The 23,355-nt window shown below is 40.1% G+C and overlaps 1 protein-coding gene and 1 long non-coding RNA gene across 7 annotated transcripts in view; one reads left to right on the top strand and one right to left on the bottom strand.

The window, feature by feature from the left end:
• Positions 1 to 2,070: 2,070 nt before the first annotated feature.
• LOC148127059 (uncharacterized) lies at positions 2,071 to 4,286 on the bottom strand. Its single transcript, XR_015741895.1, has 3 exons — positions 4,172 to 4,286; positions 2,822 to 3,006; positions 2,071 to 2,303 (listed from the first exon to the last, which is right to left on the bottom strand). It is a non-coding gene; the product is annotated as an uncharacterized LOC148127059 (long non-coding RNA).
• Positions 3,608 to 23,355, top strand: part of HLF (HLF transcription factor, PAR bZIP family member) — a 59,661-nt gene continuing 39,913 nt past the window's right edge. For 2 of the 6 annotated variants that reach the window (XM_026711247.2, XM_026711246.2), the window contains exons 1-3: positions 3,608 to 3,731; positions 4,095 to 4,240; positions 7,058 to 7,393. In XM_026711247.2, coding sequence (XP_026567032.1) covers positions 4,135 to 4,240; positions 7,058 to 7,393 — 442 coding nt within the window. In that variant the 5' untranslated portion in view covers positions 3,608 to 3,731; positions 4,095 to 4,134. The other 4 variants (XM_087925150.1, XM_087925149.1, XM_026711244.2 and 1 more) reach the window with 4 other exon arrangements.

Here is a 23,355-nt window from a genome sequence, read left to right as displayed (position 1 = left end):
GGGCTTAGTGTGTCAAAAAATTGGGAGAGTACTACATAGTCTACTTGCTGTATTCAGAATTGCCTGACTCAATTCTGCCGTCCCAAACATAAGCAAAACAATTCTTTACATATTGACTTCTTGTTGTTGTTTTATTTTTAAAAAACAACAAGAAGTCAATATATAAAGAATATAGCCCAATCATGTTGTCCTATGTACCGTATTATATAAGGAAGCATCAAATCATTAAAACATGAACTACAGGTAAAACAAATTTTGAGTGGGCCGTGGCCTCCAAAAAAAGTGCAGTGACCTCCCAAAAAAAATCACACAAGGAGGAGGCATGCTTTTGAGAATAGTTGTTGGATATTGTGGAGGCTGGCATGTCATCTTTAGCATGCATATAATACTGTAGGTTTGCCATCATTGGGCTAGGATTACATATTATACTCAACTCGGAGGAGGGCTGGGTTTCTAACATGAGTAACCTTCATACCTGAGGATGATGGGTACCTTAAAGCAAATGCAAATAAACCATACTAGGGTCAACCCTAAGCTGTGGAGGTATAAACCTAGAAGTGTGTACAGTGTCTCCGGAACCCTGGGGTGGGCCATTGCATTCAGTGAGCACACAAGGGGCTGTCAGAGTGCTCCATAGCTATGATCAGAATGAAGGAGCCAATTGGTGAGTATTACATGGTCTACTTGCTGTATTCAGGTAATGTTTGCACGGTCTTGAGATCAGCTCTCATTTTATTATATTCCCTTTATCTCAGTTCTTGGGCTGTCTATGGTAATCCATCATGAGGACTGTTTCAATGTGATTTAGTATATTATGGAACTGATCATAGGTATCCCATTGTAAAATATCCCAGATGACAAAATATGCTTTCATGAGACAAAAACCTACAATTCGTACTTGCATCCGAATAATGTAGCAGTTGTGTTTGCATCATCACCTTACAACGCATGTCTTGTAATTGTCTTCCCTTTGCCTCCTCCTCTGGATGCTATCTGGGGAATTCTGGGAGTTGAAGTCCACATACCTTCATGTTGCCAATTTTGAAATGCCCTGTATGTAGTAAAGCAAAGGCTAGACAGGTGCTTCTTAAGAATTTTAATTTGGATCCCAAGCAACAGATTGTTCTCATTAACCACTCCCAGTGGAAGCCATGAAACACTGTAACATCACTGCAAGGAGTGATGCAAAAAATGTAATATGCATTAGTCACATCATGATGCAAATTACATACTGTGCATCATAAATATCATTTAGGAGGTGATGTCTTGACATATGTCATCGCTGCAGCCCCACACGCTCCAGACCCATATTTCAGGCTGGGTCTGAAATAATGGGGAACCATTATTGTGGTTTATTCCATAATCCATGGTGAACCCAAAGCATATATAAAATATAAATCTGAGCCATGACAGCAAGGTAGGCAGCTATTGTCAATCGCTGTACAGTTCAAAGAATCGGTTAGACCAGTTGGATTATTGATTTCATCCAGAGTGGCTCCCTACCATAAAATAAAACCATGTTCCATAGTCCACAGTACTTTTACTGGAGTTCCAATCCATGTTCAGGATTTTTGTTTCTTGAAAGCCTGAAAAGCTTGAGCGAAGGCCATGGATTTGGGGAAATGTAGTCCCAGCCCATTTGGAAGGTTAGAAAATATTTTGTAAGCATAGTTGACAATTGGACACGTGAGGTTTTCTTTAGAGATGGAGCCAGGATAGAACATTGCAGGTTGCAATGGAATTTGAATAGAACGAAGGTGGTTCAAAGTGAACCTGATAGTAGGATCTCACAAAACCTGCCACATTGCAAATGGGGTATGAGAAAAGATGAGTGTTTACTAGCTTTTGGGGTACTTTCTCATTGGATCGAGTGCTACTGAATGGTTCAACTCATATGTTTTCTTCTTGAATTCTGCCCTGCTTAGTTTTCGTAAGTTAAGCCAATACCAAACCAGAGAATGGAGAGGTTAGAGTTTTGGCAGGGAAGTCTGGTGGAACTTGATTATGATGGAAGATTAGGCAGGAGAGAGATTCAGCAAGTTGCTCTCAACAAAAGAAAATACCAAGCCCTTCTCTTGCTCTGAAGTTTATTTAAGCAAGTATTTGACACCAGTCCTGAAGCACAAATACCATGTGAGCAGGTATAAAAATTAATGGCTGACAAGTCTTTCTCAAGAGTCAGGGAAATTTCCAGGCACTGTGTGCTACCTCCAGAAACATTCAGCCCCAAAGGAAGCACCATTGCTTCACTTCTCTTCTTTTTTAAAGTTGCCTCCAAGGTTAGCTTGCTGCAACAAGAACATCTATGTAAAAAAGAAAATAAGTTTCACACAATGAAGAACAGATGTTGCTTCTTGCTGCAAAGTAAGCTGGTCCTTTCTTGAGTTTTTAGAAGCCTCAGTTAATAATGACAACGATCATGGCATCGCTAGCTGCCTCACACATGTGGCACCAATTTAGAAAAGTCTAAAAAACGCCAATTCAGAGAGCTGGTTTTGTCCTTTCAGGCCCAAAATATTTCAGAAGGAAATAGCTGAAGTAATGTCTTCTGGCAATCTTTAAGGGTTTTCTTTCAATCTTTAATGGCTGAGGACATTAACCTATGGTTAATAGAATCATGGCTTACTCAATTAACTCTGGGGTTGCATTCCTCACGAAACAGCAATTAACCACAATGGCTGGGTTTGTACAAGATAAAATCAAGCCTCTGAGTTGAGCTCAACCCTGGTGACCAAGCGGATACATCTGTATAGTTTCTTTGGCAGGATATGTAAATAGTTTGCAGTTGCCTACTTCCAGGATCTTGTTTTCCTCAACCTACCCCAAAGTCTTCGGATCTCCTAGTAGTCTCCAATCCACTAAGTAGATGTTGGAGGCAGATGCAAATCCCTGCTTTCCACAGCACTTTTAGAGATCCAAACTGAAGCCTTGTTCAACTGTATTGTGGCCTTGTTTGGCTCTTCTACAACAGCCAAGATCTGCATCGGAGCTGGACCTTGTATGAACCTAGAGAAATAGGCAAATGAACCACATTTCCACTGATGGCAGCCTCTGTATTAGGAGCAGAACAGAGTGTCCTCCCTAGAGAATTGGCTGGCTCTACTATCCTTTTGGGTGGTAAATTCAGCAAATCCATTTTTTTAAACATTTATCCTGGCATTTAAACAGAAAGGAGTATGTGATTGAATAAAATTTGGCTTTCTAAGGTTTTGGCTGCAGCCTTTCAATTTTGTTGTGTTTTCCTAAACGGGGTTCCACCCTGAAATCCGAGCGGTAGGTAGCAAAACACTTTAAATGAATTTAAAAAAAAAAAAAAACCCGTTGGTTTTAAAGTTATCACAGACTTTATTTTCACTTTATTTTTGTTCACAGGTTTAAAAAAAAAATTCCCCCACACAGCGAAACGCGAAAGCCTTTCCTGAAGGCAACGTCCTCCTCCTCCTCAGCAGAAACCCGCTTTTAGCTCTGCCTCCCAACAACAGCGAGCAAAAGCAATGGAATGAAAAGCAGCCGGCGGCTGCAACCCAAAGATTAATTTTGCGGGCTCAGAGCCTCGCGAGCTCCTCCCTTGCCCGCCTACCGAGGGGAGCTGCGCTAACTCTGACGTCATTTTGATCCGTGTCCGCACATGGGTGTGCAAATGTTCTGAGAGCGGAGCAGGTGGCCCCAACCAGCTCTTAGGACTGGGAGGAGCGAGAGAGGTAGAAAGCGCTGCTTGGCTTATCTGGCCGGTAGGGTGGCCTCTTTTTTTTTTTTCCCCCTTCCCTTTCTTCTCTCTATCTCTCAAAAAACAAACAAAAAAACCCCAACTCCTCGGTCTAGTTTGCTATTATTGATGCAAAAACGTGATCCTGGGACGCCCCGAATCGCCTGGAGCGAGGTCGTCTGAAGCCAACTCTCCCTTCACACACACACACAACACACACACACACAGAGAGAGAGAGACAGACAGACAGACAGGCAGGCACACCCGCAGGACGAGAGGGCTCTTTTCCGAACGGAAGATCGATTTGGGATTCCCTCCCCCCCTTCTTCTTTTCTTTCCATCCTCTCTATTTCTTCTTCTACTTTTTTTTTGTTTTTGTTTTGGCTAGTTTAATCACATTGGCGGAGTGAAGGAAGGGCGAAAGAAGGATGGCTCGACCTCTTCCTTTGAACCCAGCTTTCCTACCTCCAACTTACGGGGTGCTGAAATCCCTGCTGGAAAACCCGCTCAAGCTGCCGCTGTATCACGAAGACGGTGAGGAAGAGAGAAAAAGAGAAATGGAGTGTGTGTGTGTGTGTGTATATAACAGAAGAAGGAGGAGTGTGGCGGTGGGTCTCCCTATAGTTCCCCCCACCCACCCCCACTCCTCCGCCCCGCTTTAGTGTCCTGCGGATTGTTGTATGTAAGCCGTGCGCAAGTTTCACAGAAAGCGGCGACCGAGCCGTGCGCGCGTCTAACCTAGCGTTGCTTTTGGGAATAGGGCTCTTTGCGTACCGAGGCGGGAGGCGGACAACTCCGCGCAATCTTGAAGCGCGCATTTTTTTGTGTTTCGCCTTGCCGGCTGCAGTTGCGGTCTGGAGATCCTTGGGAATCGGTTCTGCTGAATCAAGCGGGATTGATTCCCTTGTAAATACGCCTAGGATTACCCGGAGAGGCAACGGCGTTTCTTTCTAATCAATCCTGCCTCTTTTTGCCTCTCTGTATGTTAGTCGGAGATAAGTCCAACTCCATACACTGGGCTTACCCTCAAGTAAGTATGCCTAAAAAACGGCTGCATAGCTTACTACTCTTTGCTCCAGAAATTAGCGCGTGCGGTTTGTTTATAGTGTAGCGTTAAAAAGTGACCGTACTGGATAGTTTATTTTTTGGTTGGCAGGTTCCGTTCAAATTGGAGCTGCTCTTTTGGGTAAGGTGCCTTCCGATACCACAGTTTGTCAAGAAGTCATAAAAGAAGGGATTCGGGTCAGTGTTTGTATGGTGCACTTCTGTGAAGAAGTAAATCTCCCTTTTAGTGGGGTTTCTCTCAGATAAATTGGGATTGCAGTATGGTTTTAACAGAATCTAGCAACTCTTGCCCTTGTTTGATTTAAAAGTCAGAGCATTTTATTTCTGTGGAGGTGATTTTGCAAAAAATGTGTACCTTGAATGGTAGGCACTCCCCATACTGCTTTTATCTGTATTACATGGGGCACACATTTATCCATAAATGTGTACAAGCAACTCCCCCCAATGCACAAAGACTACTTAAAGCCTATACTACATTAAAAAAAAAAATCTGGAGTGACTTGTTTCATACCTGAATCGGAAATTTTACTCATTCTTGAAATCAAAACTTGCAACATGTATTTTCCCCCTAAAGGTACTAGTAAAACCCAATTCAATCTCTGATTGAAGGTTTTAGAAGATTAAAATCTAAACCTTGAATTATTTTTAATAAAGTTCAGTTTCCCTAACCATTAAATTCCAATGCAGTTAAACGTCAGTAATAGCTAAGCATTGTACAGCATTCAACAATTTTCTATGATTTTTCTATAATATTCTCTATCGCCTATACTTTAATACTCGTGCAGTGTAGTTTAGACTCATCTCATTCCTGTTGACTATGAACCAATGCATACATTTTTCCATTAAAAAACCCCAAACACAAGAATAAGATATCAGGATTAATTATGTTGGTGTAATGTGTCACTATGAAAAGAAAGTTTTTGGGGAAGTTCTTTCAGATCATAGCAACTTGAAATATTGCCAGTGCTGAAAAATCGGATTTAGGAACGGTAAATGTTCAAATAAAATATATTTGAAGAGGGTGACCAGTTGCTGAGAAATGCATTAAGGGTTACTTACAAATTTAGGAAGTGGCTACCAATAGCTATTTGTCAGCATAAATAAATCTAAATCAAATAGATACGAAGGAATAAACTACAAGTTGCACAAAGATCCATAATTACCATTTTATTGCTACTTTGCTGCAAGAAAAATCCACCAAGAGGGAGGGGGGTTACAATTAACTTTGCAATTTCCTACACAGTGTACAAAAAGTTCTGGTACTTGGCTTCAAAACAAGTGTGCACTTCAAAACAATCCCAGGCATAGGAGTAGAAGAAAGGGGAGATACAAATCTGGAAATGGTTGTAGGAAGAAGCTAAAAAGGGGTTTAATAGTTCCAGCCTCTCTGTTGCCACCGCCAGTTTATTTTTAACCAATCTTGTGAAATGCAGTTGTGACTCCCCTGGGTAATGTTTGGCTTGTTTTACAGCTTCTCATTATGAATTTGTGTTCAGTTTCTAAGCAGCAAATGATGAAGATTGGACTAAATTAGGCTATTTTACTAAGATAGCATTTCCAGAATTCCTAACTAGCATGAATGTTCACCTAGGTAATTGGGTTTTTAAAAACCATTTAAATAAATCAGTTGTGGTTATTTATTTATATTTAAAACATGATATGATGCTCTTCAAAATTGATTTGAAGTAAGTTAGCAATGCATTACAAACACAATGTGTATTCTATTCTTCTTAAACCTATTTGAAGTAGTAACTGGTTACATACATTGCAGAAACCATAATCTTGCTTTTATTATTTGGATTCTGTGTAATGTATACAAATACAGCCACTGTAGTGACTAAACTCTGGCTGACTGCGTTGTGCAATACCAGTTAGTGGTGGCTTAAATGAAACCATGTTTAATAAACCACGTGCTTAGCACAGATATATAAACCCTTCCCTTATGAGTAATTTCTATTCTGTAGCATTTTATCAGGCAAATGCCATATTCCACTATAACCATTTGAGCAATTTTTTCTCCATTCTGATGAAATCTTGGAGTGGTGGTGTTTGAAGTTTGCAATTTGCTTGAAGCCAAGAATGCAGATGATTTGCAAGTTAAAAGCAGAGATGGAAAACATACATGGCCTTAAGGAGCTAAAAAATATACCCAGGGACCTTAATTGTGTTCCAAACAGAGAACCCCAAACACAAAATAAGTACAAAAGAGTTCTCTTTATTTTCTTCCTAGCAAAAAACTAGCTAAAACGTTCCTCACCTTTCCTTGTCTTCCCCTTCCCTTTCTAGCATTTTATAAAGAAAAAGACAAAGACAAAAAACTGGATGACGACAGTACCAGTGCCACTGTCCCACAGTCTGCTTTTCTGGGGCCTACATTATGGGACAAGACACTTCCCTATGATGGTGACACTTTCCAGTTGGAATACATGGACCTGGAAGAATTCCTCTCAGAGAATGGCATCCCACCCAGTCCAGTCCAGCACAATCACAGCCCTCATCAGCCAGCACTTCAGCAACCTACCTCAGCCTCACCACCTGTCGTGGACCTCAGCCACAGAGCATCCACATCGGTCCACCCGGCCATGGTTTCCCAAAACTGTATGCAAAATACAGCCAGGCCAGGTAAAGTAAGAGGTCCTTTGATTTATTTATTATTATTTTTTTGCACCATTGGTGAGTTCTATATATGTGTCACATGGAGCCTTTTCCATTCAGATTGTGAATATGTGTGAAGTCCTGGAAAGAAACTTGATTCAGTTCAGGGAATGGGAGATTGGACTGTGCTCCTTTCTTTTCCAGGGTCTCACCCTTACTTCATTCAAGATGAGAGCTTTGACTCATGTTCACCAGTGTTGTCAAAACTCACACTCAGTATTTCTTCTTGCTTTGCCTGCGCACACCTGCAGTGAGCAGCTGCAATATCACCATGTTTGAAAACAGCTCAAGATATGTAGATTCAAAAGCAATTGAGAGAGAAAGAGAGAGAGAGAGAGAGCGCCCTGGTGTGCTGCAGTGGTTAGAATGCAATATTGCAGGCAAACTCTGCCCCACTGCCAGGATTTTGATCCTGACTGGCTGAAGGTTGAATCCTATCCATCCTTTCGAAGTTGGTAAAATGAGGCCCCGGATTGTTGGGGGCAATATGTTGACTCTGTACACAGCTTAGAGAGGGATGTAAAGCACTGTGAAGCAGTATATAAGTGCTATTGCTAAAATTAAGCAATATACTTATTTCTTGCCCAGCCAGAACCTGAATGAAATCATTAGTTCTATACATGGAGACTGCCATGCATATTCATTTATTTTTTGAGGAGGGGTTGCAATACACAGAATTTACTAACTCCTCTGGGGAGATTCTCATTCAGATACATACAAGGAGTGTCATTTTAAAACTTCTGATTCAATATAGCAAGGCTGGTAAGATGAAGAAGGGGAGTATTGGAAAAGAGCCAGCACCGGTTCAAGCCTTCTGTTCCGGTATACTATCTGGACTATTTACGTAAATATGCTGGATTAATATGAAGCCTTACACCAAAGTCTTCCCATACTGTGTTACTTGGAGCAAGGAGGGAAGTCCTCAAACTGAAGTAACTCTCTGTATTATTTGGAGAATGTTTTTCCCCAAGAACCACATAAGTAGAGCCTCTTGCTACCAATTGGGCTCTCTGCGTGCAGGGAGCCAACCAGTATTTGCATGTACAGGAACCCTGCTTTGGTTATACCCATGCACTTCCTTACCTAAATGCTGCCATATTGGTGTGGGGAAATGGCTCTCCTTATTTCTAAAAATTGCATGAGAGCTACCATCTTACATTTAGAATTAATGTCATGTCTGAATGGGTGTTTTGAAAGATTCATGAGATGTGCTGGAATTACTTACATTCCAGGTTGCACATCTGTTTGCAATAGGTTAGGAACCTGTAGAGCTCCAGATGTTGCTGAAGTACAGATCTTGTCATCCGTCACTATCAGGCAGGGTGTTGTAGTTCTTTAATATCTGGAAGTAAGGTCTTCAGCTAAAGGGAGGCAACACAAAATGCTAATAGCAGACACTAACATGTGCTTGAAGGAATAATGGAGAAACACTAGAATTCATAATGAGTTTGAATAGTTTATTCTTCATTGAAGGAAGTTTTGCATAAAAATAACTACTGTCAGATTTATTTATTTTTAAGTCGCTGTGGAAGAATTTTGCAAATGATGAAGCTATTCTTAGTTTTGTTAGAATTCAGATTTACTTCAATGAAGTGTTGTTACAACAATATCAGCAGTCTCTTAATTACAACATTTCTGAATGGTATGTGATTAATACGTCTCATCTGACAGATACTTGCTTATATATCCAGGAAATGTCACAGTCCCTTTGTTGGAGTGCCCAGAAGATTACTTGAGAAATCTTACAAGGAACTGAGAACATTACCTTGAAAATGTCCCTACAGTTATTCTGAAATAATCATAACACTGCTTTAAACATTCTTTTTTAAACAGCGAAGCAATTTGGAAATGTTTCAAAACTGAGCCTGCAGTCCTAATTACATTTATTAGGGCTACTCCCCATGAAAATTGTGGGATATCTAGGACAGTTCTATTTATGTTTACAAGTTGATCTGTCAAACAAGCAGTTAGGAAAAGGAGAAATATATGGTGGGGTGGATGAGTTGGCCGTTTTATTCATAAGCACTTTGAATTCATCCTACATAGAATTAGGGAAATCTGCACGAAGTGCAGTTTGGCCCTATATTTCATTTTCACTTGGGTTATTTATTGCTTAACTGGCTTCTGCTCGAATGGGAGCTCATTGTCAACAGCAGGAAACCATGTTACTTGCTCCCTGGTCCTGGGATGGGGAACAAGAGATTGTTGTCAAAGACGTATAAGTCAAAATAAATCAAGTGGCTAGCATTGAGAGTGGAAAAGAATGGTATAGAAAATCAAAGCCACAGACTGTGTGATTGTCACAAACTGGGAGGATACTGGTGATCTAGCTGCATTTCTCTGAAAATCAGAGCCAGATTCCTTATGGACATGCACTTCAGTTGATGATTTTGTGAACGAACATTTATTTTAATTGGAATTGAAACAAGTGTAAGAATTTCAGATGGAGTCAGTTCACTTTTCTCGGAAAAGCTATTAAATGCTGAATAGTAGTAAGTGATGGGAACGCGGTTGTGAATTGGTTCCAACCAACTAGTTTCTTTGCACATAAGTGAGTATGGTGTCCCAAGCACAGTTCCACATATAAAGAAAGTGCTGAGTTGAAAATGTGTGTTTGGTGTGCAGCGCACACCACCACAGTGGCTTGGGCTTCCTAGCCCATGTGTTCTCAGAATCAGATGCATGATGGAAACTTATCCTGGTGGCATTTTTTATTTGCTTTTGAGGTGTGATGATGACAAGTTCCATGTGCAGCTTTTGTAACTTTTGAAACAGCGTTGAAAAGAAGCATGATGGAAAGGGAGTCATTTTTTTAAGGAGAGAATGATGGGTTTTGGAAGCAGCATTGGCTGCAGGAGAAATGTGGATTACATCAAGGGGAGAAAAAAGAAAAAAAAAGCCTTAAAAGGTAGTTTCTCTGAGCTTGGCTAGTCCCTTCCTGTGAATTTCCTGTCAGGTCCTCCCTGAAGGTGCCTTGGCAAGAATCATTTCCCTTTCTCACTTGTGGATTCTGCCTGACATCTCAAACCTGGTCCTTTATGTTCTCTATGCTTAAGAGGGCAAGGAGGTTTCGCCCCCCCCTCGCAACTAAAAGAAAGCAGCATGGGTTTAGCATTATGGAAGCACTTTGAGACGCTCCATGGTGGTATCACATGGCTTCCCCACACATAAAACTCTTGCAAAAAAGATGAAGACTAGGCGAGCATCACCTTTGGTGGGTAAATCTTCCACCGGCAGGGAGGATTTGATGTAGTAATGCTTCCAAGACAACTGTTTCTGCCACATGTCAGATGCTACACTATCCTCCGAATTGTGTCACGTTCCCTCTATATCTTCGAAATGACTTTATGGTATGCCTCAAGGGCCCAGCACAGGATGGAGGGTAGAAAAAATTATTAGAATGATAATCCTTCCCTTCACCGTATCTTTTTGGGAGAGCAGGAAAAGCAGCCAATCTTTACATGGTCACCTGGTCAAGGTTCATTTGCAACCTCTTTTACAAGTCAGGCCTAGCTAAAATTTATGCTCTTGGTTGATTTTAGAAAACACCCCATCCCTTGGCTCGCTCTCCCCATGCCCCGGTGCTTGAGGAACTTCAAAATACACTTCTAAATTGTCTTACTGCCAAAAGTTACGTTGATTGCAGGTTTTGTTGTTAGCATCTACAAATGCCCCTCCTATTTAAAAAATCATGCCCAAAGATTCCTTAGAATCTCCAGTTTGTAAGCCAATAATTTATTTTCAGTCTAGATCTGCAACATGAACAATACAACAAAGCAATAGAGACTTTGCCATAAGCAAGAGTTTCTTTCCCTCACCTCAAGTGACTCAGCAAGCACATATACATTTGGAGCTACAGGGGCCAAGGTTGCAATGGATTGAGGTGTTGCCTGTCATCATTCACATTAGAAATGACTTAAGTAACAAAACTGATGCTTTCTACGGTCTAGGTCAGTTTGCCACAGCCAATTCAGTACAGCCAACTCACCATGGGACAACTCGCTATGCGAGAAGAATCATGCAAATTTCAAAGAAATGGCGAAATAGAATTATTAAAGAAATAATGCAAAAGGAGGGACAAAATGAAAGTTGAATAGCAAACATTAAAATCTTTTAAGAATTATTTTAAGTAAGTAACTTCTTAAGAAACTTCTTTTCCTCACTGTTTTAGTTCAAAAGATCATGTAATGAACTGGGGTCACAATTTGAGGAGCAGATTGTGTGACCCATGCCCCCTAGACTTTCCCCAGCAAGGTGACTAGTAAGTGGACGATAGGCAAATAGCAACAGAAGTTGGTACTGTTAGTGTCCTGGCACTGACAACAAGATAATAAGAAAAAAGGCAAAGAAATTAATTTAAATTTCCCAGGATGTTCCTGCCTCTCCGGGTAAACCAAAACAGTGACTTCCATGACTTTGCCAAATGGTGGTTGCAGTGGCTTTATGTGTTGGTGAGCCAAACTCTGAAATGTGTGCAAGACGTGTTTCCCCAACTTTTAGAAAGGAAGGTTGCAGATGGATACAGATTCACATATCTGTGCTAACTTCCTTCTGTTTATGGCAATTTGGCCATAAAAATAACAATGGAAGTTATTTTGAATCCTGATTGCAATATTGGATTGATTAAAAAAAACACAAATCTTGAATTGGCAGATGATTGAAGGGTAAGTTTGGACAAGTGACATGGTATATCCATTTGTTGCTTTCATTTGACTACTGAAAGAAAAATTAAGGTGTCAAAAATACAAGAATCCAACTTAGGTTTATCAACCGTTACGGGGAGGAAATATGTATACATCTCTCTGGTCGATAGAAATGAACAAGACACAAAAAACATTAGGGTTTGATTTATTTTCTTATTGCAAATATTTGTACACTGACTTCCATTATAAATCAAGAAGCTGTTTACATTAAAATAAAATGAAATTCAGTTTTATGATCTGGCATTTTTATATTTGTACTGTTCTGTGAAATACGATTGGGGAAGATGCAGTTCTCTATTCTGTGCTCTTAATTACATTCTGATCAATATTTGATAATTTCATTGGACCTTTCGAGTTATGTAGTAAGTATGTATTGTCTCGTATCATTTCAGGGGATTCCATGTTTTGCCATCTCTTGATTTCCCCAGTTTGGCACTCCTTCAGAAGTGATGGGATTGCAACTTGCAGAATTCCCAGTGGGTATCTTTTGGAGGGTTTGGTACCACCTGCTGGTAGTGTTCTGGAGACCTTACCCTAAAATAAATGGTGCAGATAGTGACAGGGGAAAAACAAAGCCAAACAAGAATCTGGGGGAAAGAAACAGAAACATTTATGGAAAGATGTGAACAATTCAAGAACAGTGATGAAATCAAATGTTCAGAAAAAATGGGGAAAAATGAATCCTTCCCCTCTTTTTTGAAGAGAAGAGAAACAGCAGGCTGGGAGAGGCCAATATACACAATGAAGTCCTACCTCTCTCTGTCTTCAGTGATTATGTTGAAAGTTTACTAAAAAATGGACTATGAAGCTGACTTATGTTGTCAGAGTGAACATAACTTGTTTTCCTGAAGCTCAATCTTGGCATCTCTATAACACCAGGCCTCCACACTGGAAGACAAGATAAAAATAAATAGAAGTTTCCCAGAGCAGGCACATGCCTGGATGCCGAAAATCTTCCTAGAAAACTTGCCAAATGTTATGAAATATAGGTAGCATGAATGTTGAACAGAACTGAAAATAAAAATGCCAGATGTTGTACTTGAGGGCTAGAAAACACAGAGCCATTGGTGATTCTTATAGCTTTGTGTTAGAATTGAGGACATTTCTCCTTTTTTAAAAAAAAAGGAATTGATAGGGAGATGTTATGCTGGCACCTGAAAATTAACAAACTTAGTGAAAAGAATCTTATCTTTTTTTCTCCAATTGCTTGTCATTAAATGCCAAGGTTTGTAGAAATCTATTGGAAAGCCACTTGGTTACTATGGAACCCACAGCAACAATGAAATGCACAGTATAGTCAGGATAAAAATATTCAGTGTGTTCTTGGGTACATGCCCATTGAGGTCCAAGCAGGGCTTGGCTGTCATACATGTAACACATACACACCCAGCGCCTGTGCATTGGGTTTCTGGCAGCCAATGAGGGATTCCTTGTAAAAGAGATCAGTAAAGAAAGTATGCCTTGGAGATAGGATGTATGAAATGTGCTGTGCGGTTTCCTAGAACTCAAAAGAAGTGTCAACACGGGCATATCAAAGAAAGATATTAGGTGTAGATCAGGTGCAAAATATATCTGGTTTAGTCCTGGTTCTTTCTGATATAAAGCATCAGATTGAGAGGAAAACTTTGGATCAGAGAATCCCAAGAATTGGTGTCAGAGAGTGAGGATAGCTGAGGTGGCTGGATCAAAGCCAGTTTGGTCGAGTGATTAAAACACTAGGTTAGAAGCCAGGTGGTTATGAATTCTAAGAATTCTTCTTAAGCCGGAAAACTAGCTGGATGACTTTGGGTCAGTCCCACTTTCTTAGCCCAACTCACACACAGGGTGGTTGTTGTGGGGAAAATAGGAGGAAGAAGGAGTATTATGTGTGTTCACCATCTTGAATTATTTATCACACTCATAAAGGTGAGATAAAAGTAAATAAACTTGCAATATTATCTTAGCCTTCTCAAATAGGTACCTGCCTTATGCTTTCTGTATATATGGACTACGGACTTCATCATTCTTAAGCCAGCATGTTCCTGACCAGGGCTAGCAAGAGATGATGGAATGAGTCTAGCAACCTATGAGGGTGCCCAGCTAGTGAAGTTAGTAGAATTTTATATGACATTTCTTTCTCAAGTTCATAACATGTATAGTAACACAACAGAAGCCAAGCATTTCTTGCACAGTTCCTACCAAATTGTTACCAATAGGACACTGCTCATAGCAAATTATACTTCAGTAGACTATTCAAGTGTGCTTTGCACCGTGATATTTTACTGTAGAATTCTCATTTTCCCATGCTAGCTACTCTTAACACTCCATGAAATCATGTGAGGTTATCCCCAAATTCTTCAAAAAATACAATAAAATAGTAGCAGCAAACTAGAAATGGCTCAACTCAGTTACTTACCTGTGTATTCAAGATTTTCTGTGCTCTTTCTCTTTTTTTAGAGACAAGATTTTACTTTATTGCAGTTTCTTTCATATTTAAGAGCTGAAACAGCCTCTTAGGCCAAATCTTATTTCATTCCAAAGTTCCTCTGAACAAATTTTCAACTTTTGTTGCAACTGCAGGCAAAATAGTGGCCATTTCTAGATCAGAGTTTCTACTGTTACCCCAAATTGTCTCCATGACTCCTCTCCACTGTCCCACCACCCTGCTTTGCTGTGCAAAAAGCCAAACTTCTATTTAAAAAAAATTAAAATGATGTTTTTATAACAAAATTAAAGTTAAATGACAGGAAATTTGAACAGCATCAAGGGAGAAATTGGCAGGCACACGCATTTCCTGTTTCTGAAATAAAAGTACAACAGAGCGACATACAGCAGGCTCATCCCAATGCCTCTGATCAAATGATTATTCCTCTTAGGGGTCATGGGTGGAGGTCAAGGGAGCAGCCAGGACTATTGCCCATATTTTTCAGTTTCCCTGGTATGGGTAAGACATTGTCCAAAAGTTCTGGTAAATTTCAAATTTCTTTCCATCAGTGGGAAACGAAGCTGAGTCATAGGTACAGATTGGCAATTTTGCCCATTAGATAAATGAAATAGTGTATTATTTCAGAAAGATATATTTTAGGACAAAGTCTCCCCCCCCCCCTTGGTTTAATGTATAGAATAAGTAGAAAATAGTTGTAGTAACCAATAGCCTCCAATTATGAATTGTTGAGCATTTGAGAGGACTGAACAAAGATAAGTTCTGCTTCAGCCTCAATTCCCATTATTTTGGCTTGGGCTTAGGACAACATTCCCACAGTGAGAAACATCTCAGTTACTAATGTCTTGGTTTGGGATTCCCTTTAGGATTTGAGGGACAAAATGTCTTCTGGGTGAGGGATGGGGGCAGTGGTTGCATGATACCAGTTTGGACCGGTTCAACCAAACCAGACGTTAAAAAAAATAAAGCCGAGGATCAGCTGAGAGGAGGAAAAAAGTCCCGGACAATCAGCTGAGAGGATAAAGAAGTGGGGCCTTCCCACCTGCCCCTGCGCTTTTCTCTTCTTTATCCTCTCAGTTGATTGGCGCTGCAGGCCTCAGCTGGTATGAGGAAAGCTGCGCGCCAGTGTTAGGCAAAGCACACCCACCAAGTCATGCCCACTGAACCGATGGTAAAACAATTTGAATCCCACCACTGGATGGGGGCAAATAAAGAAAAAAGAATTCAGAAATGAGATCCCTTTTCCTTATTGTGCTGTCAGGGAGGAAAAGGGCTGTAAACTGCCTCTGATCTGAAAATGTCTTGGATGCACATACTTCTTCTGAATTGTTATAATTGTTATAGCCTAAACAGTCCCCTTTGTGGTGCAGTTCACCCAATCCTGGCTTGTTTTGATTTCTGCTTTCCTGGCTTTATGCCTCCTCCTCGATATGTTGTCTTCTGTATGACCCAGCTTGATATTGGTTGTTTCTGAAGTATTGATGTTGCACGACGATTGCAAATAACCCATACAGGGTGCTGGTGTTTTAAAGATTTCCTGGTCCTTGGGCTCTCTACATGGGTTGCATCAAAGCAGAGGGAGCTAACCCATTGTTGGAAGAAAGATCCTTCTGGGTTCAGTTCCAAGTGGGGAAAAAGACACTGGAAACATGGTGACTGCTTGGAAAGATGGTTTAATGGTGGGGCAGGATCCCATGCCTGGGAGCTCTTGGATGAAAAAAAAGGGAAGAGATGCTGAGAGTCCCTGGGTTTTATGCCTTCTGTTGGTATTTGAACTTGAGCTTGTATTCTGATTGGTTGTCAGACTCCCATGGGGCCATGCAGGGGCAACTCTGTAGGCTGTCCTGAGTCCCAGACTGGGTTGAGCCTTGCTGGATGATGATGTAAGGAAAGGGCTTTGGGATTCCTATTATGGGTCTGCCTGAAGGAGGTAGATCTTTGTTATGTAGAATAGACTGGCCCAGGCCTAAATGGCCCATTAGCAAAGGTAGAGGGGCTGAGTTTCTGCCTCTCTGAGTTTCTACTTCTCTTTTAGGGGAGGTATTCTGCCCTTTAAAGATATCCTAAAACATTTCATTTTTCTAGGAGGGGGTTGGGTTTTAACTTCCAACACCAACAATCAGGTCTTTTCCAGGGGCAGGTCTTTTCACATTGGCTCTTGCTGAAGGGTTGAGGGTGGTGGTGGAGGAGAAACAACTGAATGGTTTATTTTTTGGCTCTGTGGACAGAATGCACTTCTCTGAAACAGGAAGGCAGATGCATCAGGCATCCCTTTATTGGTACCTCTCGTGTCCAGATGTAGAGAGAACCTTCAAGCAAAATGGAAAAGTTTAGCAGTACTAGATGTTCTGTGCAGTGACGATAGAGAGTGGGGTGGAAAGTCATATTACCCACTCCTCCCTTCCTTTCTCTCTAGTTTGCCAGAGACTGCAGTTTAGATCAAAAAGAGATGTGGAATTACATGTAGGCAAATTTAAAAATAGATCCTCCTGGGTGTGAGGGAAGAAAATTGCTGAATGCACAAGCTGGGGAGGAAAAAGTCTGCGTCCTTTTCTGATCTAGAGAAGTGAATTGTAACGTTCCCAATAAAATGTTAATTAATCACTTTACCCTTAAGTCAAGGGTTTGCAAAATATGGAAATGGTAAGGGGTTTCAGGGTGTGTGTGGGGATGGTTAAATCTGAAAATCAGTACTTTTCAGGGCAGCCGAGAAAGGCACCCTTTTCAATATCGCTGAGTGGAAATTTGCTTGGACAATTTTGCTGTGTTGTGTGGGAGATACCTAGAGTAGTTCTACAGGTAGTCCTCTACTTATGAGCACAATTGAGCCCAACATTTCTGTTGTAAAGTGGGATTGTTGTTAAGTGCATATTGCCTCATTTTATGACCATTCTTACCGCAGTTAAGTGAGTTACTGCAGTTGTTAAGTTAGTAACTCAATTGTTAAGTGAATCTGGCTTCCCCACTGACTTTGCTTGTCAGAAGTTCGCAAATGGTAATCACTTGATCCCAGGACAACTGTCATAAATATGAGTCAGTTGCCAAGCGTCTGAATTTTGATCTTGCAATCATGGGGATGCTTCAGTGATCGTAAGTGTCAAAAACGGTCATCAGGCACTTTTTTCAGTGCTGTTGTAATTTTGAACGGGCACTAAGTGAACTGTTGTAAGTTGAGGACTACCTGCACTTTCTGTTCACTATCATGGGGCTAACCCAGGCAGACTTTACTATGATATAGTGGTGAAATGCTTGAGTAAAGCTAGGGAAGATACAAGTGCGCAATCCCAGTCAGTTACAAAGTTCACTGAGAAACTGACTAGAACAAGTCAGAGGCTAATTTCAGGTGTCTCACTAAGATATAGCCCAGACTTGTACAACTTAAGGTTCTCGGACAGAGTTCTCCAAAGTGGTCAGTATTGACTCCCAAGAGTAGATGGGACACACCAAGTGAGTCAATGTTATTATTATTAGAAATAGCTAAATAATATTCATTTAATTATTTTCATGTAATAAATGCTTGGGGGTTGATGAACAGTCTGAAACCTCAAGAAGGAATTGATGAATTGAAGAGTTTGGAGATCTCTGCTATAGGGCCCTTGCTCTCTATTTCCCTAACTGAACACCTCCAGAGGTCTCCACCAAATTTTAATTTGTCAGAAGAGAAAAATATTGAATCTGCTTGTTATAATTATATCCTCTATATTTGATTATTTTAATATTAACTGCATTTGAATGTAAATTCAGTTCAATCTAAATTATTTTTCCTGGCCTCACCTAATTATTTTTAAAATGTAGCCTCTGATGTACCATTCAGAGATCTGGTGCAAATCAAAACACTTTACAAACTACAAGAGTTTTTTCATACCTCAGACCACAATCAGACCACAGTTTTATTGAATATTGTTATTAAGCAATGTAGAGACGGAGGAAGAAATCATGTGCATTTCTTAATATAAAAAAAAATAGAATAAAAATATAAAGAGGGAGCCAAGTTTGGTACTGTGCTCTTTGGTGTGGGTAAATTTAGTTTTAGTGTGGAAATTAAGTGAATGGTCATGTGATAAATCAGTGGTCAGATAATCCTCAGCTCTTGTCTTTTTTTCTCACCCAGGCTGTTACTTTTCATTAGGTACAGAACTTAGAATTATTCATGCAACCATTTGTGCAGAAAGCAAATGAATTCTGTGATGGGAATCAGTCTGCAGACAGATGTGTGAGATAAAGCTGGTGTATATATGGATATTTGATTTTTAACAGCAGGGATATGCAAAATCTGTACGTGAAGCTTTTCACAGCAGGGAAGAAGACTGCTCACCTGCTAATTGCATCAGATACGGATGCTACTAAAGGCACAGCTACCAACAATTCACAAAATTTGTTTATTTATTTAACTCATTTAGAGACTGTTTGACTTTAACAATTTTGATGGTTTAAAGAGAGAGAGAGAGAGAGAGAGATAAATATAATCAGACCAACAGCCAGGCCACCCGCTAACAGGATGTTTAAGTCAAGCAACAACATCCAACTTTTTAATAGTTATTAAGTGGGGCGCAACATAGAACTCAAGAAGGATGTCATGGCAGAGGGTAGATCTACCAAAAAGGCTCATCTCCTGGGTCTCATAAGGTGACATTGTATAATCAACAAAGCCAGAAATGTACCCGCTCTGCTGATCTCACAGGTGACTTAGCTTGAAGATGCTGGGATGTCATACGATGGATATTGGTGCATTAGTGATTATGGGTTTGGCAATAAAGAATCTGTGTAAAGGCTTATGTGGAGGATAAGGGTTGAGACTCTGAATGTCCCACTTTCAATAATCCTACACAAGGCTGAACAATTGTCTTACTTCATGCACGGGAATTTGTGCATTTCTTGGTGGGTGGGAATATCCAGTTCAGACTTCTTCAACCCTGTCTCCCGTCAGGTGAATTATAATTCTCAGCCAATATGTATTACAGTTCCAATAAATCACAGGTCTCCAAACTTGACAATATTAAGACTTATGGACTTCAACTCCCATAATTGAGGAATTCTGGAAATTGAAGTCCGCAGCTCTTAAAGTTGTCAAGTTTGGAGACCCCCAACAATAGTTATAGATGCACCTGGACCGGGAAGGAGTATCCAGACATATTCTTGTGTCCTCATATTCCTCTTCTGCTGCAATTTCTTTCCAAAATGCCAGTCAGGGTTCAGTCTTTTCTACATCCATTTATCTTAAATAGAACTTCTCCCACATTGCAACACGTGTTCTAGAGATCACTGTGAATTTCCGGATAGTGAGAATACATTGGAGATTGTAAAATATATTCTGTAAATACAGCTGTGAACATTCTGGAAATAAACCTACATTTTTACAACGTGAGGCAATTTCTAATTAATGATTTACTTTTCACAGCATTTAGAATGTAGCACTTATGTGTGCGTTTATTTAACTGAAGCATATTTTGCCTTCCTTTGACTGACAAGGACTCCCCAAAATCAATAATATGATAGCTCCCGCAGGCATAAAATCTATTAGCTGCAACATCAAAAAGATGGGGATTTGGAAGAAGCAAGTACAAACACTAAGTTGTTTGGTAGGAAGCTCTTATTGCAACCAGTTGGTATAGAAACAGTCAAGCAGAAGAAAGTTGCCAAAAGTTGCCGGTTTAATTGCGTGATTCTTCTTCTTCCTTTCTCCCCCTTTCTGCAGTGTCTATCTGTTGCCTAGTGCTTTGGTAAAACAATATTTATAATTAAAATCTAAAAACATCTCCAATGGAGAGAAATCCATACTTTTAGGCATGACCACTGGAATCTCTGCCGAATGAAATTGTGAAATGAGCACAACAGGGTGGGAGACTTGTAGTCCTCCAGATGTTAAATGAGCCACAGTTCCCAGAAGTCTTCAGCTGTACATTCAAAGGTTAAAAAAAAAAAAAAAAGGATGGTGGCAATTATAGCTCAACAACACCTGCAGGACCAAAAAAATTCTCTTATCGTTGTTGTATATTTACAGTGCATATAAATACTGTAATTGGCCGGAAGAGGGTGAATTATTGTTGTTTGGACACTTCCAAGTCTGTGAGTCAACGAACAAGATTTTAGGAGGATTGTTGGTAGTTCCTTCTTGTAAGACTTTTTTTGTTTCCTACCACCTTGTTTTCTGCTGGCCTCTTTTTTGATTGCCTTTGATTTTTCCAGGCATCAGGATCTTTCCAGTGATCTCTGCCTTTGCATCATGTGTCCAAAATATTTAAGCTTTAGCTTTGTTATTAGTGTTGTGGGAAGATTAGCAAGAGTCTGACCGTGGTGTGGTGTGCCAAGTTCTAGAATTGTTCAACTTATAAACTTTTCTATTAAGGTAAAACAAGACCAACTTTTTAAATAGTTAAAACAAGATGTCTGTGTCATCCTAAAGACAATATCTTGGAAGACCCTGAGTTGTTTTTTATTACTGTAAAATAAGATTATTTCTCTGGAGCCCTTTGCTTAGATTTTTATTTTGTTTCATTGCTGCCCAAGGCTCCTTCTTTGAATTTTCTGGAACCACCTCAGCCCCCTTCCCTTCCTTTTCTTTTCTCCCTTTGATCTGCTTGCCAACATCGAACATGGTAATTCTCAACTTCTCCAAGTTCAAAATAAGGAGCCTCAGTAACATTTTTCATTTTAGAAGCACTGTCCTTTTATTTTTCCCCTCGTGCTCTAGACTTCAGGAAAAACGTGCAGTGGCTGTACTGATTGTTTTGATGGATGGGAATACCTTGTGAGGTTTTTAGATCTTTTATTACAGTTTTTATATTGTTTTTGCCTTGGAATTTTTTAATGTTATTATAGCATTGTTTTGTTGTTGTTTATACAGTATTTGGTTTAATTATTTCTCAGCTGCCCAGAGTCATATGCATGAGATGGATGGCTATATAAATTTGATTAATAAATACCTCAATCCATAGTGAGTGGAAGAAAGCTGGTGTGCCCTCCATGTATGCTCATCACCATGGTGTATCAGCTGTCACTAGGACTTGTTGATGTTCCCTGCCTGGGTTAAACTCAGTTTGCTCCTGTTGGCCAGGGGAGGAGAGAATAAATAAATAATTCACACAAGCCCAGTAGGACCTTGGATAACCCTGTTAGATAGCTGGCAGGACAGCAAGCTAATAATTAGAGAAGGAAAACTTGCCAGGTGCCTCCAAATCAATGTGTTCTTTCGATTAGCTTGTGCACTTGTCACTGGCAGATGTCAGAAGCAAGCTACAGTGATAAATGAGTTGTGACAAAATGTCCTCCTCTGATGTGTAGCCATATAAATAGAAGGCTGCATGCATGGATTTTTGGCAGAAGATCTCTCATTGACGATGCTGAAAGGGCTGCAGCAAACTTTTTACCCAATTATCCTTCAGGAGCCTAGCCAGGAAAACCTTCTCCTCTCTGGAACATGACTGGGGACAATAGGTCAGAGATTAAGCACTTGGTGTTTTCTTTTCTTTTTTTAATAAAAAAACAAAGAAAGAAAAGGCAGCAGCTTGGTGCTGCTTAATTTAAGGGCAAACACAGTTGAGTGTAGCTTGTGACCCATAGCAGAAAACACAATTAAATGCATTGCTGTGCATGACAAGAATACAGAAGCATTTCCCCCCCAAACTGTGGTCTATGCGTTCAGCTAGAAATGATGGGTTTTAAAAAAGGCTTTCTTAGAGCCTTTGTTGAGGAAGTCCAGTAATTCTGGGATAGAACAAAATTTATTGTTGGTGGTCCAAGAGCTTGACCTTTGAAGGGCGTATCAGGGATTGAAGTGTCAACAATAGGTGGAATCAGGAGGGGGAAAAAATGGACTCGGGCTAGTTCAGGTAATCTGACTAGATTTCAGTTGCATTAATTAAATAACCTCCATAGTAATTTAATTGTATGGTTCTCTGTGTAATTTATAATATCTCTTTTTTCTTATTTAGAATTGCAATTCAAGTTGCAACTTGGCAATTGTCTCTGGGAGACCAGGGGTTTTGTGTCTCTGTCAGAAGCCAAATGCTGGTAGTGCAAAGTTCTTCTTGTAATAATAAATAAACATTTCCTTCCAGCAGACAGTATGATTTAACCAAAGTTCATTCAGCAAGCTGGAATGTTAGCCATGCCTAAAAATTGCTAATATTAAAGAAAATGATAAAGGATCCTTTCAGAAATTTTTTTTAAAAAATGTTTTCTCTTAGTGCTGTAGTATCTTGTATTTAATGACAAAAGTGAGGATTGGGGGGGAAAAGTGGGGTGGGGTGGGGGCTTAATTCTGACCATTCTTAGTTCTCATTCTGGTTGTTCTATAGCACAGTACTGTCAACTTGCTATGAGATAATATAGAATTTGGGCAAACTTTAATCATGCTTAGTAGCCTGGTCCAGTGAGCTCAAGAAGAAATCTGATCACAACTTCATTTCTGAAAACCACTCTCGGTTTGTGCCTTCTTCTGTGTGGTGAAAACCCTGCATTTCAGCATTCCTCCTATGCAGTCAGATGCTTGTAATGTGTGTGTGTGTGTGTGTGTGTGTGAGAGAGAGAGAGAGAGAGAGAGAGAGAGAGAACACGAAAGAGAAAACATGAGAGAGAGAACATGAAAGAACACGAGAGAAGAATATGAAAGAGAAAGAACATGAGAGAGAACGAGAGAGAGAGAGAGAATATAAACATATGTTTCCACGTTTAAATATCACATACATAAACAGAATTTCTGAGGCAGCAGATGGGATTGCTGGGCCTTGTTTGATAGACCTCTCATGGACTTGGGAGCTCAATGCCTGACAGAAATGATGAATCCATTTGTGTGCTAAAGAAAA

The sequence above is a fragment of the Pseudonaja textilis genome, chromosome 2 (genome assembly GCF_049901715.1).
Source record: "Pseudonaja textilis isolate UNSWEBS1 chromosome 2, rPseTex1.2, whole genome shotgun sequence".
NCBI classification, from domain to species: domain Eukaryota; kingdom Metazoa; phylum Chordata; class Lepidosauria; order Squamata; family Elapidae; genus Pseudonaja; species Pseudonaja textilis.
Note: the sequence above shows the minus strand (reverse complement) of the source record. Positions and strands in the feature narration are given on the sequence as shown.